Source organism: Oryzias latipes, chromosome 20 (genome assembly GCF_053564925.1).
Source record: "Oryzias latipes strain Hd-rR chromosome 20, Olatipes_Hd-rR_3.1".
Taxonomy (NCBI): Eukaryota; Metazoa; Chordata; class Actinopteri; order Beloniformes; family Adrianichthyidae; genus Oryzias; species Oryzias latipes.
The window spans coordinates 30,565,943-30,584,512 of NC_136256.1; the positions used below are offsets into that span (position 1 = coordinate 30,565,943).

The window sequence follows — 18,570 nt, forward strand, 5'->3', positions numbered from 1 at the left end:
ACATGAACCTATATCGACTATGAATCGTAGGTCAACCACAGATTATGATATGAATCAAATTGTCAAAATGAATTTTTTCAGCCCTAGTTGATTTGTATGTGTTAAGGTGTTTTTGAAGCCAATAAGTGTGTTTCTAATATCTGAGCTTGTGGACAAGTGTGTCTGTGGACAGGCCCCACCCTTTTGACTAACACATACATTTGACCACAATGATGATAAACCTCTAGAAACTTGTTGCTTTTTAGTTCTACCCTTACCCTAACCCCCTACTTCTTCTTCTAATCATCCTTCAACTTCTTCAACCCCTTTTTTCTCTCCCCTTTCTTTTGTACCCTTATTCCCCTTCTCTAACATCCCTCTCTATCCACCTTTTCCTTTTAAGTCCAGTCCAACAAGAAATGTATCCAAACATAATAAATATAAAGTTTAGCCTCAAATCCAAAAGGGGTTTATACAAATATACACCGTGTGTGTCAGAAGATTCATAACCCCCTGTTGTAACAGTAAAACCTGTCCATCACAAGAGGCCTTCAGCTCTGATCGATTTGCTCAGCTGCTGGACATGACAAGTTAAAAAAATACAAGCAAGAAAGAAATGCAAATAAAATAAAATAGAAAATACAGAGAAAAAAGAAAAGAAAAGTATTCTCACCACTGTATGGCATTGTCCCTGTTGATTGTGTCTTTGCAGTCCGAGTCGAGGAAGATGTCCTTGTAGATTCGTCCACAGAGGCAGAACATGTCGGGCGCTGGGTGTTCACACGACTGCAGCACTTGGAGCATAACTTTCAGAGCCTGCTCTCGGTCTCCAGGACTGTTCCTCCTGCACACATTCCCATTTTAATAAACCAAACACACAAGCTCCTGTAGTTTTGAAATTCATTTATTGTTATTTATTGTAAATTTATTGTGGAACATGTTCGACAATTGCTCCATTAGGATGGTAGTTATTGTGAGTTTTAATGGTATTACTTTATGGTATTTTGAAAAAACAAATGACATTTATTTTTATTTGATTTATTTTTTTCCAAAAACTTTAGGATGCAACTAAATGTTTAAAATCTAAAGTTTTATTTCAATCACCATGAAATTCACTTTAACGTCTCCTGAAGTTATGGAAAACAAATGATTCCAGATAACATTCAGACATAAAACATTTGGTTATGGGAAAGTTGCTGTGGTAGTCAGAAACATACAATAGGTAGTGATAATGTGTATGTGTATGTGTGTGTGTTTTTTACCTGTTGAGGGCAAAGGCATAGTGGAACTGAATCATGGGCTGGGTGGCCAGGTCGCAAGTGGGCAACAGCTCCAGAGTCTGCACTAGCTTCACCATGGCATCATAGTCCTGTTCATGAAATGGTGAGCGGGTGAGTGAGATTTAAAGGTGTCAACATGATGATAGAGAAGTCAGGAGCTGCACCTGTATGTCTCTGTAGGAAAACAGAAGGTTCATAACAATATCCTGCGTTAGGACCTCAGTGTTATCCATTCTCAGCTTTATGCGGGTCAGCTCCTTTGCCAGCTCCTCTCCCTGGTATTTCTCCCTGGCTTTTCTTATGTCATTGAGCAAAGTGTCTTTAAAGGATGCACTGCAGGAAAAGGAGAATAAACATTCAAAAAACAGATAACAGCTGAGGTGAGCTCAGGTGAGATGAGGTGAGAATCTGCCTTTTTAAAGCTGAAAAAGAATCATGGAAATCAAGATGTACCACAGGAAGACGACTGTAAACCCCAAAAAGCAGCAGTCCAACATGGAGGACTGAGACGAGCATGATGGGCCCGTCAGGGTGAACTGTCGCCAGTCCTGATCTTCATCACCTCCCTGAGATGGACCATAGTTCAAACAAATCCACCATCAGCCGCCTCTACAGCATTGATGTCTGAAGTCATGAAACGCTTGAAGAAGCTTGTTTTTCAGCACCTTAAATCATACTTTCTTCCAGACTTTGATTATCATCAGTTTACCACGAAGCACACAGGTCATTAGGTGATCCCCCACCTGCAGAAATTGACACGGACATACTAGGAACCATGTCAGGATACTTTCTGTGGACTATAGCTCCATGTTTAAAACCCTACTGGTATCTTCAACATAAAGCTGACTGATGCGTTCACCTTCTTTTATCTGAGTGGGTTCTCAACTTCTTAATGGAGCACCCTCAAACAGGAAGTATTAGGAAGCGCACACCCTTCTCCAGATCACTCAGCACAGACGACCCTCAGGCCAGCATGCAGAGCCTATTTTTGTATTTTTAGATTTCTCAAGACTGAGTCCCGTTGCACCACTTAAACATTACAGTCAAGTTTGTGGACAAAAGAACAGTGATGGTCTTAACTCTGGCGAGGAATGAGACGGCGTACAGGGACCCAGGGCCAGTGGCTTGCATCCTTGTGTTCACTAAATCTTTTACTGAGCACCAGTAAAAACCAAGAAGACAGTTGCGAACTGGAGGAAGAGAAGAGCATGCACTCCTTCATAGCAGACAAATGCTGTCTGGAGTATGTTTTATCCTTCAGGTTTTTTGGTGAGGATGCGGCTGATGTATGACAAGCTCCAGTAGTGGGCAAGGAAGAGACTCCACTTTTTAAGACTCTCAAAAAAATGCCATCTCGACGCCAAACAGCCGCAGGACTTTGCTGTTCCACTGCATGCTGGCCTATTGACCCTACCCCTGCACCACACACACTTCAAGGGATGATCTGATCCCATTGCAACCACACGAATATTTTCAAGGGACCCCCTAAATCCTGCCTGCACTACAATATATCCACAACTGTACCCACAGACTACTGATAAGACTGCCCTCTACCCCCCCCCCCCCCCCCCCGCCCCCCTTTAAACCTAGCCCTGACCAGAACCCTTAGCTTAAAGGCCCGTACACACCGGGACGAATATTCGCCAGGCGTTATTCGCCAGCGTTTTTCGCCACGTTTTTTGTGTTCACACCCAGGCGATTTTCGCTGACGATGAGCCGAGCGAACATGCAATTTCATTCCCTGACATTAGATGGCGCTTAATGTAAAACAGAAATACTCCTGTACACAAGGTGGCGCTGCGCAACTTTATGCTTCTTAAAGTCGCTTTTCACTCAGAAGAAGAGAGCAAGTATTTACGCGCTTGTCAGAATCATACAAAGAAAACATGAATATTTCAAGCACCAGTAGCTCCAACTGGTGCTTGGTTCGGGGATATTTTAGAATGTCAGTCATTATTTCTTCGCGGCAGTGAAGACGCTACTTGGCGTCTATCTTCTTCGCTGGTATGTGTGCTCAGCAAGGCAGTTTTGTGTTTGAGCGCCCCCAAGTTGTGTTTTACTGTAACTTCAGAAGCTCCAGACACGTGTGCAATAGCGCCGTTCTCATTGGTCGAATAGATTTCGACGCGACGCGTCGAAAAAAAAAAAACGAACCCGAGGCGTTTTTTTTTTTTTTGACGCTTTGACGCGTGGCGTTTTTTCGCGTCGGTGTGCACACTCTCATTGGTGCCCTTTGTTTAGTCACGAGGCGTTAAACGTCGGCGAAAATCGCCGGCGAAATTCGTCCCGGTGTGAACGGGCCTTAAGCCTTACAAAAAGCTGGGGTTATGGTGCACTGGGGTTCTGTCCTCTATTCTCATGTATTTCTCTCCTCTATTCTTGATCATTTAGTTCTCCATGCCTCTGTTGGTGCAGTGCAATTCATGTACTGTCCCTCCAACTTCCCTCCCCCAGAGGGTAGTGCTCCTGTACTTGGCTGTGGACCTTAAATCTGGCTCATCTGTGCTCCTGTACCTGACAGTGTACCTCCCCTCTGGTTTGCATCTTCTACTGCTTCTACGCCTGGCTGTGGATCCTGCCTCTGGCTTATCTCGCGCCCTCAGCCGTCCCCCAACTCATCTGGATGATGCCCATCTCCTGGACTATTTAATTATGTAGTTGTAGGGTTAAAAAAGTTAATTCTTCTGTAAGAGTTCTGGTACATCACCTGTCCGTCCTGGGGGAGGATCCCTCCTTCATTTGGACACCCCTGAGGATTCTTCTTTTTTTCTGGATTCTGTTTTTATTTTTTAGGATTTTTTCCTCACAGAAAAGGAGGGTCTAAGGACAGGGATGCCAATTTAAGTCTGTTTAGTTTAGTTTTGCAATCAGCTATTGAATTCTGTGACTTTATGTCCTTTATGATTCATGTTTATTACACAATTACCCCATTCAGACGACTATTGTTGTAAATATTGGGCAATAAAAATGAAATAAAGTTGAATTGAATTATTGCATCACAGTGAGGTTTGCTGGCAGCACAACTGGGACACAAAAACCCCAAAGACAGCAAAAAAGGCACAATCCTTGGCCCTTCCCTTTACACTGGGACATTACAAACACATGTGGACTTCAGAAGGCAAACAGGACTCTAGCTGACTCCTCACACCTTGACTACTGCCTCTTTTGCCCTCTACCAGATGGCATTAGTAACATTAGGAGTCATGCAAACCAGTGAAAATATCATTTTATCTGTGGGCCATCACACTCCTTAATGCTCAAACTTAGGAATGACCGTAAACACCAGGTGCAACAAATGCTTGAATTTGGGGGAGAAAAGTGCAGATGTATGTGTTGTTGTAACAATGATGACAATAAAGGCCATCCCTCCATGAAACTATCCATCCACCTATCCATCCATCCATGAAACTATCCATCCATCCATCCATCCATCCATCCATCCACCCACCTTTCATCCATACCTCCATAGTCTTAATTACCTTTATAAAGATTTTTTTAATTTTACAAATACATTTTTTTCCAATCTCAGGCAGCTCCAAACTTTCAGGCTTTTTATGCTTCTTTTAAATTTATTCAAAAAGTTGGACATGCTCATGTCTTTAAACAATATATGTATGTGATATGAAGTGAATTATGACCTTTTATTACAATAAATCTCTTATTATTTTATGCATCAGAAGTTTGTTTTTCTTCTCACCAGGAGGTCACATGGATGTCCTTTAGGAGGCTGGTGAACCGGTCGGTGAGGGGAACGCACAGCGGCCCTAACAGGTTGTCCCAGCTTGGCTGCATGTACTCGCTGGCCCTGCGCTGTGCATCACTTTCACAGCACATGTACTCATGGCTGGGGGTCACTATGTAGGGGATGAAGTAGTAGTTCCCGCTGGATGCCTGCAAAGGAATAAAAAACACACATATTTCAAGAGAGGAACATTCTGGATGTTCACTTGAGTCTTTAAATGCAACTGAAACACTCTTATTTCATGAAAACACATGCAGCACAACAGTGTGTTGGTGGGGGGGGGCTTACATGCTGTTTAATGTGCAGATCAGTTCAATGCAAAGACAACAGCATCATATGATGAGCAGATTAGTGTTTTTCCAGCTTTAAAAAGCTTTTGGACAGACTCTTGTAAAACAGAGTTTTTTTTGCAAACTCAGCTCTTTGGTTGTTAATATCTGCAGCCTTTAAATGAAAATATCCCAGCAAGCTTCAGTAAGTTCCTGGTACCTACTTTGTTTCGTAGTCCAGAGCCCCTATATTCTGGAGGCAACTGAACCCAGGGAAACCCTAATGCTGGGGGGCGAGCAGCCTACTCCGCGAACACAGGCATAGACACCACACATACATTAAGTACCAGTTTCTTGGAAAGCCATCTGCTAAATGTAAACCAGGACTTCACACACTTGTTTAGCACATGTGGCTCCATGTAGCTCCTAAGTGAGAATAGGTGTGTGAGTGCATTCCTAAATGCAATCTGAGCTTTTTCCTAGAAATAGTAACAGAGGGTGTATTCTCATGAATCACAGAAGCACGCACATGCAGACACATGCAGACACTTACTGTGTTTTTCTGAGCCACCATGTCCTGCAAGGAGATACATTGAAGATCATGTGATGCGTGCCAAGGCTGTTTTGTAACACACTCATCTGTAAATAACTGGTGGAGCATTTTGTTCCAGCGTGGGCAGGGGGAGTACCTTCAGAGACTGGGCAGTGTCGGGGTCGGTGTCATGGTACAGGATAACGTTGTTGGCCATGTCAAAGCTTTCCCTCACACCCAGGTGATAAAACAGGGATGGCTGGCGAAACACGTCGCTCATGTCCACAACAGCAATGTCTGCAAAAGGAAACAGAAATGGAAATGTCAACCGATCTTTTGAGCTTTTACTTTTACTTACTGCTGACTGGTTCATACAAACTCTTATGCGTTTGTGTTTCATCTAAACAGGTAAAACCAAGCATGAATTCTGCCTGACGCATAAAGAGTCAGACTAAAGGAAGTCCTTCCAGGAGCTACCAACCTCACAAATTCCAAGAAAACCCTCTGCATAAAAACCCTGCAGCAGTGGAAAAGTATAAAAGTGTAGGAGGATGACAGGAACAGACATGAAGTGCAGACACTACACACCAGCTGCCTTTACTGGAGAAGCTGTCATTGCAATCTGGTGTTCTCATTAAAATCCTCAGCAGAATACTCCGGTTAAACTGCCACCTTGGTCCTGCGACAAATGAGCAACCTTTCCGCCTTTGCTCAAAAGTAGCTGGGATAGGCTCCAGCAACCCCGTGACCTCAAAAGGGATTGAGCACAATATGAAGATAGATGGATGGAAGCTGCCAGCTGTTCTGTTCAAAATTTGGGCTAGTCGCAGTCGGATAAACTTCTGTCCTTACTCTGATTTCCGAATTCTTCACAAAGATTATATTTTTCTGTAAACCAGAACTGAATGGATTTATTATGGATGCCATGTTTAAAACACTCTCATGGCAGTCGGGCTTAAACTGTCGTATGGGACAGTTTCCTTCTGTTCTACGGGCTGTGGGAGGGGTCAATGTGGTGCCAACGTACCCCCACAAAATAAAAGACAGGCCACAGGGAAAAGCAGGAATATATAAACCCAAAAATAAAATAATGCAAAAACATTACTTTTTTTAAAGAGAGAAGTAGATTAATTAAAGTTCTTTAAAATAAACAATTAAGCACTTAAAAAAGAGAGCGATCACCTCTGATCAGAAGGATTGCAGGTTCAGATCCTCCTCCGCCCGCCCATTCATCAGTGTCCTTGGGCAAGACACTGAAGCCCACATTGCTCCTGGTGGTTACAGGTTGTGGCCAGTGTTCAGCAGCAATGTGTGAATATGTTCATGAGTGAATTGGACTGTAAAGCACTTTAGGCCTTTAAGAAGGTAGTAAAGCGCTATAGTTGTATACACCATTTCCAACTTGTGAAATGTATTTTTTTTATCATTCATATAATCTATGTTTTTAAACCAAAAAGTTATCTTTATGCAAATGTAAATTGATCAATTTTTTCCAGGGGAAGGGTGTGGCATCTTTATATCCTTGTGCTTTTCGGACCACATTGTCTTCTCTGCTGTGTCCATCCACACATTAACACATTTAAATTATTTTACCTCCTAGTTTCATGATAAAGAATAATTATAATAATCTTCAAGCTAAAGTCAGGTAGTGTCAGGTGGAAACACAAGGACATGTTTCCATAAAACCTTTTCTTTAAACTAGAACAAACTTTTAATTACATTGGCTGCAAAACCAAAACAACGGCTATAAGAGCAAGAAAAAGTAGATTTTATGGATTTGTAGCATGGAAATTTTGGTTTGTTTGTGTTTTTGTTACAACCCCTTAAAATCAGGGAGGTTATGCTGATCTGACTCAAGGATACAGGAGGGGAAGCTGTCCATTCACATGTCAAAACACATCATGACTTCCGGTCACATCGCTTTATTCAACTTTCCCAGCAGAAATTCTGAACAATGCCTTGTTTATTTAGGCATAGAGGTCACAGGATGAATTATTGGGCTGATGGTTCTTTTACAGTCTCTCCTTTCATTTGCAGCCTAACCCCTAATACCTACCGATTAAACATGTCTGACTGTATCTAGCAAAAACACTATGAAATGTTTAACCAATAACATAAATCTGTTCAGGAAGCTGGAAAAGTACTGCTCTACATATAAAATCCAAGCATGTTTGCAGAAAGTGTTCAGATGTAAAGTTTGCTTAGTGGAGTTCTACAGAAAAGACATGAAATGTTCCCTAAAACCTGGATTCCAGCAGTGAAACTAGACCAGAGTAAACCGCACCAATCAAATAATACTTAAGGTTTGGTTGTAGGTTCAAAACCCAAATCCTTACAATATTTTTACAGCTGAACCAGGATGCATCCAAACTAAACTCTGACGTCACAGAAACTGACGTGAAGCTGTCATGAAAAACACCATTTCAGTCACGTGATCGCGGTGTCTCTGAAATGTCAAGTTCTGTTCGGGGCTCGCGGCTGCACCGACCTGCATCGTAAAACGAGTCCAGCACCGACGTTTCTCCGAAGTCCAGCCTGCCGAAGGTGACGGTGGTGAGCAGCGCGCTTTCCGCGTCGCACGCGCGCTGCAGGCTCTGCAGCGCGCCGGACTCGGGACTGCTGGCCATCACCGCCTTCAGCCCGTCGTTCAGGACGTACACCACGCGCAGGGAGCGCTGCCGGGCCGGGGGCGCCGGGCTGCACACGTCCGCCCGCTCCAGGGAGTGCTCCCCGACCATGTCAGTGCCCTGCGCGCTCTGGCCCGTCTCCATGGGGTGTTACTCTGGGTATTTACCGGCTGCTGGTCCTCGTCTCAGCAGCCTTATCCCGACAGCTCCTGCGACTCCTCACTGGACGCGCGCGCGCCGTCTGAGTTCGTCCCGCCGCGTATTCGCCTCATTAACCCACATCAGCTGGGATTATTATCTCGCACCAATACGCCCGCGTGCGCGGACTGGATCTCATTGGATCGCGCGCTGGGAGGGAGGGGGTTGAATCCAAAAGTGAAACTGTTGGGTTTTGCCACAGTTTAGTCCGGTTTAACGTTTTCTAACGGCAGATAACCAGTCCGACACGTTTTCCGGTAGTCTAAATCTAAAAGTCCCCTCTGTCCGTTATGCGCAGCCGTTCTGTGGTCACCGGGTTTTCCTACTTTCCGTTTTTTGTTAAACTTTCCAGGTGTGTTGTGTTGGAGGAGGTGAAACAGGAGAGGGTTCACGACACGCCAGGGGCCGCAGAAAACCCACCAAAACCCTCCGCAGACCTGCGTGATCAGGTCCACGCACTTCATGTTGAACTTTTTTGAAAGTCATTCCACTGTTGATGGAGTCTGCACAGGTTCCCATTTTAATATTCGGGACTCTGATCACAACATAGAAGATCTGAGTAAAGAAAATTCAATCAATTAAAAACAGTAAAAAATTAATTGTTGTTTTTGTGGTCAGTTTGTTCCATTTAAAGACAGATTTGTGATTCACATAAGAGAGAAAAAAGATCCAAACCTACAAATAAAAAAAACTTAGATCTTATCTTTAATTTTTTAGACAACTGTGGCCTGCCAAAAGGTGAGACCTTTGATAAAGTAAAATAAAAGGAGCTACAGGTGGCCCATCAAAAAAGAGTATTGGGATAAAAAAACAATAACAGACAATTATTAAAATAATTAAATCATTAGAATCATAAAACAGGGTTACAGCAACATTTTGAATCTAAACTTTTGGATGAGCTTGTTTTCATATTACTCTGAAAATGGCAGTTTAGTCATTCCCTTTCACAGGTTTTTGATTAGCACCAAAGTGCTTTCTAAATGTTCTCAGTTGCTGTCTCCAACAGAACCACAGAGGATTTCTTCTGTTCTCTACAAACGTTATCTTGTATAAATAGAATTATTTCATCCCTTATGTGTAAACATTTACTGGTCTTTTTTTAACTTGTCCTGTCCAACAGCTGAGCAAATAGATGAGAGCTGAAGGCCTCTTGTGTTGGACATATTTTACCGTTACAACAGGCAGTGGCGCTTCTACACTAACTTACTCCCCACCAGCGCCCCCCCCCCCCCCCCCCCCCCCCCCCCGCATACATACAAAATTTGAACACACCCTGCTGTGTTCCCTATCTTCTATTTAGCCATTTTACACAAAAAATGCATTTTCTAGACTGGTATTACAGGGGGGTCAAACTCAGTCACACAGGGGCCTAAGTTAAAAACACGCTTAAGGTTTTGGGCAGAAGAAGATAAACATTTACTGAACACACTAAAGCTAAACTTTTAAACCTTTTAAACTGAACTTTTTGAACATAAATATGAATAAAAACAGGAACATTAATCCAGAGTAACTCAAGTTAAACCTTAAATAACATATAATATTTTGCTCTCCATAGAAATATATTCTGTCAAAATTATACAAATATGAACATGCTGCAGAATAAAACAAAGAAAGCCTGGAAATAATAATAAGAAATAACAAATCAAATAATTCCGTTTTTTTTTTTTTGCTCTTTTATCATTTTTTAGAGCATTTTTTTAGAGCTGGACTCCTGCTTCATTTTTAGCAATAATTTCTTAATGTGTGACGTCCTGTGTGTGTCTTTGTGAAACATATCTGAGGGATTAGATCTAAAAAATAAAACTTATTGTGATTAATATGTTTAGGTCTTATAAAACATTAAAAAATAAATCATAGAACTCATCAGTGGGATTACTCCAAAAATATTTGGCATTTCCCTAAATTTGTGCAACACCAACAGCAGAAATCCTCCAAAAAACCTCAATCCATGAAAACTGGTCTGCGCCCACCACCCCTCCCCTTCCCTCTGACACACGCGGCTCCCTATGACGGGAGGCGCAGCCTCAGAGTTGATAGTCAGATAGAAAAAGACTCCCAATCACCGGTTAGTGGGATTCACCCAGCCACCGGTGAGTTGCGCCCCCCTCTCGAGTTTTTTGACTTGTTATGTTCCAAAGACTACCTCAAAGAGGTGTGGGCGCAAGCGTCTTGCAGCAGAGGGCGGTGGTCACGTGCGCGTGGGGTCTGCTGTGTCGGAGCAGGGAATTGTGGGAAATAATCCCCATTGCCTGCTTTGGTCGAAATTGGGTTGAGCACGGTTTTTCTTCTGCCTGATTCCTTTTCATGTGCCTGTTTTACGTTGTTTCACTCTGAGTTATTTCATCCTTTTTTTTTTTTGCACCATAAGTGTGAAGAGGGAATAGGATGAAGACACTGTTAAGAGTTTGTTGAATTTAAAACAGAGTGTAAAGTGTTGGCAGCTGCAGGCATGTCAAAATAAAAGCTCAAAGCTGCCTCTTTGAATTTTTCACATTATTTGTAACGCAACGGGCACAGAAAATGCCATCCCCGATGAAGTGCCGCCCTGGTCCACTGCCCACTTCGCCTATATCAAAAACCGCCACTGACAACAGGGATATGAATCTCTTCACACACTAGGAGTAAATTTGAATGAACCCCTTTGTCATTCAGGCTAAACTTTATTCATCTTATATTTGTAGAAATATCTTGTTGGACCGGACGGAAAAGAAAAGGAAGGAAGAAGAGAGAGAGAGGGATGTTAGAGAGGGGGGGATAGGAGGGTCAGCAGATAAAGAACAGCCGCCCCCCAGGCCAGGGCCAGCAGGACCGCCGCAGAGGCCACCAAAGCCAGAGAGCAGGAAGAGTGCAAGTCCCAGCCCAACCAGAGGAGCAGCCCCCCCGCCGTGCCAGGAGGGCCCAATTTGGGTCCCCGCCCCAGGAGAGCACCCCCAGCCCCAGACAAGCAACCCACCCCAACCCAGGATTTCTGGGCATCCCCCCACCCTGACCCCAGGCACAGGCCAAGACCTCCCAAGGGAGACCTGCCCTACGCTTCAGGCAGCCACCCACCCACCCAGTCTGCGGTTGGTACAGGTGAGAGTAAGCCTGCAGTAACCCTGCCCCAAAGGAAGACGCCCCAGAGCGGTGGGGGTCCACAATGAGTGTTGTAAACATGGCCCGACCAGGCTCACCCAAAGTTGGAACATTGGAGAAGGCCGGCGCTCAAGGGCAAGGACCAGAACTCACATTACAGGGTCACACACACCCCCAGGCTCAGATGTGATTTGATCCCCGGCTCTTGGTCTTCCCAGAGAGACATCTCCCTGCATGGAGAGAGGGCCACCGGGCCCAGGAAGCCAGCACCCAGAGAACACGGCCGCTGTTGCCAAGGGCCCAGTACCCCCTACCAGAGATGGGGTAGGGGACAGATGGTCCTAGATTTCCTATTTATTCTAATGATTTACTAAATTTAAAATCTACATTTACACATCTATTTTTTTCAGTAAATAATCTGCTACCATGACTATATATTTCTTATCAAGTCATCAGCTTTTGTGTTTAGCACAGGAATCTCACTGTAAAATAGCGACTTCCAATTTTATCATTTAAAATTTTAAATAACTTTGTTCTCATGAAAACTACAGGCAAACGTTTCCTGGATAAGAGTCCTGAATAGTAAAACGAAGGACTCAATTTTAACCAACATCCGGTTTTACTCTACAACTGTTAATCATGAAAATATCACTGAATAATTTACAAAGTTAGTTCCTAAATGGCGTTTACCTCTATAGGGATTTTTAACCCTCTTAGTAGGCCCAAAGCGCTTTGGTCCCAGATCCGTTTGCCCACAAACTCACTGATGTTTCTGCTGCCGAACACTGTCGGCAACCTGTAACCAGGAGCAGCCTGGGCTTCAGTGTCTTGCTCAAGGACACTTCAACACATGCTGGACAGGAACCATGGTGTGTTTGTTCTGCAATAAGGGAATTTCTCTGGTGCTACACCTGCAGTTTCTACGGTCGTTTACATCCTTGTTACAGTGACTTCTGCTTTTCTTTCTAACGCTTTTAGTCTGCCAATTTATACATTAGAAATAAAATGAATAAAAACAATGTAAACATGTGGTACACAATAGCCTCTTTATTACACTGAAATATAAAAGTATATATATATATATGTATATATATATCAGAATCCTGGACAGAAAGGACCAAGACAAAAACAACTCGTAGCCTCAGTCTTAGCAGTTTTTCTCTGTCATACGAAATACAGGAAGAAAAGAGAAGAAGTACAGAATCCAAAACAGGAAGGCCACAGTGACAGGATGCCAGTGATTCTGTGCACATTTAAGGGAAAAGGGCTAACTCACAGTCACACATGCACATGCTGAAATCTTCACCAGTGAGGACTTAACTACATTCCATGAAGCTGAATTTCATCTGCATCACCTCCCATCTCTGCAGCTGTCTCTGCTCAAGGGATTATAAAAATTAAAGCATAAAAGAGGAATTATGAAAGCATCTCACAGGTGTTTCAGTTTAGTTCTGGAAATAATTTGTGCTTTTTATGCTTCAAATAAAATGCTAATGTAAAAAACAAACAAATACATCTCTGAATCGGGCGTCATTCTCTACCTTTACAGCGGAAAATCCTTGCATCAGAAATGGTAACGACATCATCTGTTCCTCAGTGAATATGAATGGGAAGTGATATAACATTCTCAGATGTTAGTAAAACTTCACTCATGCAAAGAATTAAAGCTACAATATGTGTAAAAAGTATGTTATATTTTTTTTGAGAGCAGGGAGATCCCAAAGGAACCAAGCCAGAGTCAAAACATCTGTAAAACGATCAATAATTAGAAAATAGATCACAATAATCTGATGTTTCTGTCACACATGCCCTTTTAAAAAGTTGTCATTATCAGGATCCCACACAAAAAAACCTCAGCAGAGCCAAAAGATCTGCAGATGGTACTGGTTAACCCTTGTGCTGTCTTAGATGACCCCCCCCCCTTCCATTGAGGTGTTCTCCCTACCATGACAAAGGTGGATAAAGGTGGAAAGATTTCATGTAATCCATGGACACTAGTGAAGATCACAAATCATTGAAGAAAAAAGGTTCAGAGCAATGTCTAGTGGGTCCATATGACCCACCTCCCAACGTTAAAGTGTCTAGGACAGCACAAGGGTTAACTCACGGCAGTCGGACCTCAGCTCACATTCTCCGTTTCAATTTCACTGAGGCATGTAGAAACTGAATTCTAAGTGAATCCTCTCCAGTTTCCATCAAACATGCTGCACCATTTCCACTGCTGTTCCAAAGGCACTTGATTTCTTCACTGATCTTTCTATGACGTGCATTCATATGCAGGAATTTTGCATATGAATGCACAAACAAAACCAAACAACACTGTTCCAGGTAAACTTAAAAGATTTTTTTTTTAATTTGCAAATTAAAGCTAGAAATGCTTGCAGACAGTGATGCAAGTTTCACTTTCCACTCAGTAGAAAAAAGGCTGTACAGTTTAGAAAGAGCCACAATGTTAAGCGGGGAAAAAATGCAATTCCATCCCATAAATCACTTGATCAATGGATCGATATGTTACTTAAATCAATCTTTTTGTAGAACATTTACTTGAATTTACGCTTGTTTAAAGATAGTACTATTCCATTTTTTCTTTTTCTCGGCTTAACTTTGCTGTACTTCTGTGTTTTTCACAGGAGATTTTCTACAATTAGCACCAATTGCTTGAACTGTCTTTTTGCTATTTCAGAAGCTGTAAACAGAATCAAATGCGTTTGTGACTGAAAGTAAAAAAAAATGACAGGAAAAGGAGGTAGGAAGAAGTATTTGCACCTTAGCAACATCTCGCTAACATTCTAGGCTACATCAAATCCAAACAGAGCGGAGGATTTCTACCCCCCCCCCCCCCCCCCCCCAACTGTGACAAGCACTTTAAACATTGTATGCAAAACTCTTTTCTATATTATCTTTGCCATTTTCACAAACCTGGTCTGTTTTATTTTTGCTGTAAAGCTCTGCCTGCTACATTCTTAGGCCTAAAGATGCAGATATGTTTAACAGGGATGTATTTCTGGGAAAAGGCTGACAGATTGACACAGAGACTTACTTATGATAGTACTTCACAATGTCTCCTTTGATTCAGATGACGTTCTCTATACCTACATTTCCACCAATTTCCAAGACACTAAAGATTTATTCAGACAGCCTAAAGTCTTAATAAAAATAACTTTTAATTAAGAAAAACAGACATTTTCTCATATTTATGTCCCAATTAAATGCAGGTTCAGATGAGCATAACTTCAAAGTAGCATTTCTATCTTCATCAATCCTAATTTAGTTTTAACGGAAAACATATACAGTCCAACAACAGTCCCACAACAGAACTAAACTGTGTTTCAAACAGAAACAATAAGAGTCCTCACAAGGCAGGAAAGCAGTCACTCTCACACACGCGCAGACAGGAAGTGAAGGCCGCAGAGTGGACTTAGAGCAGCACAGAGGTCATCTGGAGCATCAGACGTTTCATTCACCCCCAGAACCTTCAAGTACCAGCCATTTTGCTGTGGCACTGGGTTCTTTTTCTGAGACCGTCATGACGCTCAGGAGGAAGCCAGGGTGCATCAGTAGCAGTGGCACAGCAAGCTCCAAAGACAAAGGAAACCCAAAACAGAGGCCTCTTTAGACGAGAAATGAAGAAACTCAGATTTGATAAGGCGGCATCACAAGGGGAGAAGGTGGCCAATGGTGGTTATGGTGCTGAACATCTGCTGATCCTGATGATCATTTGGCACAAACTTTTGGATAAAGTGTCAAAACCGACAGTGAGAACACTTTCAAATGGTGGCTGGCATGGAGGTGTTTGTCCTCATTTGGACAAGCTCTTCTTTATGTGATCTACCTCCACCTGAAGAACAAAAGCAGACCAATTTTGTTTCATGTTTTAGGTTCTTAAAGTGCTAAATATGACTGATTAATTAATGACATTTTATTAAATGGAGAGGATCATGCTGTTTTGAAGTACTTATGTCTTTGTTGTCAAACCTGTAAACTAATTCGCATTCTCTTCTCCTCATCCAGAGCGTTGGTCAGCTGTTTCATTTCCTGCCTGAAATAAAATAGATTAGTGTTACCAAAAAAAAATAAAATAAATAACACCTGCAGTGTGGGAACATCTTACCTGTGCTGGCTCTTTAGCAAATCTATGGAGGTTCTTAAGTCTTTCAGCTGATGCCTGAGTTCCTCCAGCGTCAGTGGCGTCAGGGGGGAGTGCCGTCGCTCTGGAGAAGGACTCGCACCCATAGAGGAAGACAAAGAGACAGGGCGATGGCTGGAGTTTGGAGGGATCAGGGTGGAGGGCTTGGGTGGCACCGGTTTACCATCAGGTACTGTTGGTATCTGCTGGACAACACAAAGACACTTCAGACCCACATAAGCCTGTATTCTAATCCAGCTGTTCTCAAAAAGGTCTTTTGGGACTTTGGGGGAGGACGATAAAAAAACTGATTGACCTTTCAGATTTAGCATTTAATGAACAAATCTGATTTTTAAACATCAGTTGTTGTTTTTTAATCTACCAAAATGAAATAAGATTTGTGAAGTTGTGTAGTTTGCTGCCATCTGCTGGTGGAAGAGTAAAAAGTGCTGTAGCGATCATACGGGGACGATAGGAACTCCTTTCCTCGAGGAACCATCCAGCGGTTTGTGGGAGATGGACTCATGCTCCTCCTTCGCTCTGTCCTTCCTGTCCTCCACTGGAGGGGAGCCCAGGCCTATGCTGGACATGGAGGACTGTTGGAGATACACAAGATCAGAGAAGACCTAACCACAGTGAAACATTCTCAGTTTAAAAACAAAATCAGCTAAATGTGTGGAAAATGGCAAACTACAAATGAAAGGTCAACATGTAAAAGAGTTCATACAGTCATTTTATGGTCAATAGGTCATATTAAGTGTGATAAAATGGTCATAATAAAGTCAAATTTTCATATTAAGTGTAGGAAATCGGTCATTTTAAGGTCAAATGGTCCTATTAAGAGTAATACAATGTTCATAATAAGGTCAAATGGTCATATTAAGTGTAATTACATGCATTTCAATAGAATTTACTGACACGCTGCTGCTGCACATAGTAGAAAAACCACTTCAAAAAACTTCTGTTTCTGTAAAACCATGTAGGTGATTCACCAATCAGCCAATAGAGGGCAGTGTAAGATTGCTGGCTTCAACCCAACCATTTCTCTGGCTTGCAGTATTTCTTGGTTAACTTTTTGTGTATTATTCTAAACAGGATTTGACAACAGCACAAGAGTTATGCATTTTTTGAACTAGTTAAAATGTAAAAAGTCATTGCAACAGTTTTTTAATACGCAGTTTAATCTCTAAAAAATGACAATGAAATGTGCTATTTTTAAAATTTTACTGATTTGTTTTTCTAGATTTTAGGTGTTCTCGGGTGTAAATCTCAGTTCTACCCTATAGTCAGAGACCGTCTTGCACTCCTTCAAGTGTACGAGCAGGACTCAGGGGAGGAGCCTCCCAGCCTGTCAAATCAAAGGCTTTGAGGTATCAACTTTTTGGCTCTTCAGCTGCCCCTTTTACGGGTGCCACAAGAAGAACTGGCTGCAGTCGGCGGACAGTGGCGCCCCTTAACGTGGGCTGAGTTGAACACGTTGACACACACCCAATGTGAAGGTTGGCATTCAAAAACACTAAGTGTCTCAGCTTTGTGAAGCGGATCTTGTTTCTTCAGTCAGTGATGATCTTCTCTGTTTAGGAGAAGATTCTCTCACCTGTCCAACACAAAAAGCCTTCAGCTCTAATCTGTTTGCTCAGTTGTTGGACAGTACAAGTAAAAAAAAAGAAGATTCTCTCAGTTCTCAGGTGCAGGTTGGTTCTGGAGCTTCTAGATGGAATTGTTTTCTTGCAGACTCTAAATTCTCTTTTCGCATTATCATTTAAAGTGAAGTGGTCCTGGATTTTGCTTCTTTTTCCAGTGTCACTCATTTCTGTGTTGTTGCACCTAGCACTGCTTTCACTGCGCGGGAAGCAAGCTTTCGCTACCCCTTCCCTGCTCAGCACAAACACTTATTGACCAATTATGAGTGGCATGAAGGGAAAAAGAAGTAAGAGGGTAAACAACAGTAAAAAAAAAAGGTCCCAGTCTGGGGCTGTGGGTGCCCTTCTCCGGTGGGGCCCTGCGTTGGGCTCTTCCGGCGCGGGTGGGGGAGCTGCTCTCCTGGTTGGGCTGGGGCGCCGCTCTCTTTCCCCCGTGCTTCCCTGCTCTCTGGCTCTGGGGGCCCCGCGGCGGTCCTGCTGGCCCTGGCCTGGGTGGCGGTCTTGGTCGCCCGGGGGGCGGTTGTTCCCTGCCTGCTGCCGTGTGGCGTTGGGGGGTTCCGGCTGCCGCTGCTGCTGCGGCAGGGGTCTGGGTGTGGGGGTGGCTGGGCACTCTCCCTCCTTCTTTTCACGTTCCACCATCCATTTTAGAAGAACATAAACACTCACCTGAGCACAGGTGTTAGCTCACCTTTGCACTAATAGTTTGCATGATTGAATGACTGAAAGATTTCACACTAGTTGGTTTAAAGGCATAAGTATGCGTTCGTGAACACTATCTATTTTGTGTACATGTTGACATGTGGACATTTTTTGCAGCTAGCAGGTGTGTTGATGACATTTGAGTGTGTGTGGACAGGCCCCGCCCTTTTTGTACTACATTTGAACCTTACCGTAAAGATAAACAACCAGTAAACCTGTCTGCTCTATGCTGCTTCATGGTCTTATCCCCCCCCCCCCCCCCCTCCCACTATCACCCACCCCCCTCCCTCTCTCTTCTTCCCCTCTTTCCTTTTCCGTCCGGTCCAACACCAAAGATTTTCAAACATGATTGAAATTAATAAAGTTTGGCCTCAATTACAAAAGGGGTTTATTCAGACTA

General features: G+C 43.0%; 2 protein-coding genes across 13 annotated transcripts in view; both read right to left on the reverse strand.

Moving 5' to 3' along the window:
• The window catches only part of map3k15 (mitogen-activated protein kinase kinase kinase 15), a 47,944-nt gene extending 39,134 nt beyond the window's left edge, over positions 1-8,810 (reverse strand). For 3 of the 8 annotated variants that reach the window (XM_078938704.1, XM_023950067.2, XM_078938703.1), the window contains exons 1-8: positions 8,291-8,719; positions 5,960-6,099; positions 5,824-5,847; positions 5,495-5,572; positions 4,957-5,150; positions 1,424-1,592; positions 1,242-1,348; positions 653-823 (exon numbers count right to left, since the gene is read on the reverse strand). In XM_078938704.1, the coding sequence (XP_078794830.1) occupies positions 653-823; positions 1,242-1,348; positions 1,424-1,592; positions 4,957-5,150; positions 5,495-5,572; positions 5,824-5,847; positions 5,960-6,099; positions 8,291-8,573 (1,166 nt within the window). In that variant the 5' untranslated portion in view covers positions 8,574-8,719. Of the gene's footprint in view, positions 1-652; positions 824-1,241; positions 1,349-1,423; positions 1,593-4,956; positions 5,151-5,494; positions 5,573-5,823; positions 5,848-5,959; positions 6,100-8,290 lie in introns of all 8 variants that reach the window. The other 5 variants (XM_023950068.2, XM_078938705.1, XM_078938708.1 and 2 more) reach the window with 3 other exon arrangements.
• A 3,924-nt stretch (positions 8,811-12,734) lies between these two features.
• The window catches only part of sh3kbp1 (SH3-domain kinase binding protein 1), a 46,950-nt gene continuing 41,114 nt past the window's right edge, over positions 12,735-18,570 (reverse strand). For 3 of the 5 annotated variants that reach the window (XM_011489134.4, XM_011489132.4, XM_078938718.1), the window contains 4 exons: positions 16,293-16,424; positions 15,814-16,034; positions 15,678-15,741; positions 12,735-15,540 (listed from right to left, as the gene is read on the reverse strand). In XM_011489134.4, the coding sequence (XP_011487436.1) occupies positions 15,502-15,540; positions 15,678-15,741; positions 15,814-16,034; positions 16,293-16,424 (456 nt within the window). In that variant the 3' untranslated portion in view covers positions 12,735-15,501. The remainder of the gene's footprint in view (positions 15,541-15,677; positions 15,742-15,813; positions 16,035-16,292; positions 16,425-18,570) is intronic. The other 2 variants (XM_078938717.1, XM_011489133.4) reach the window with 1 other exon arrangement.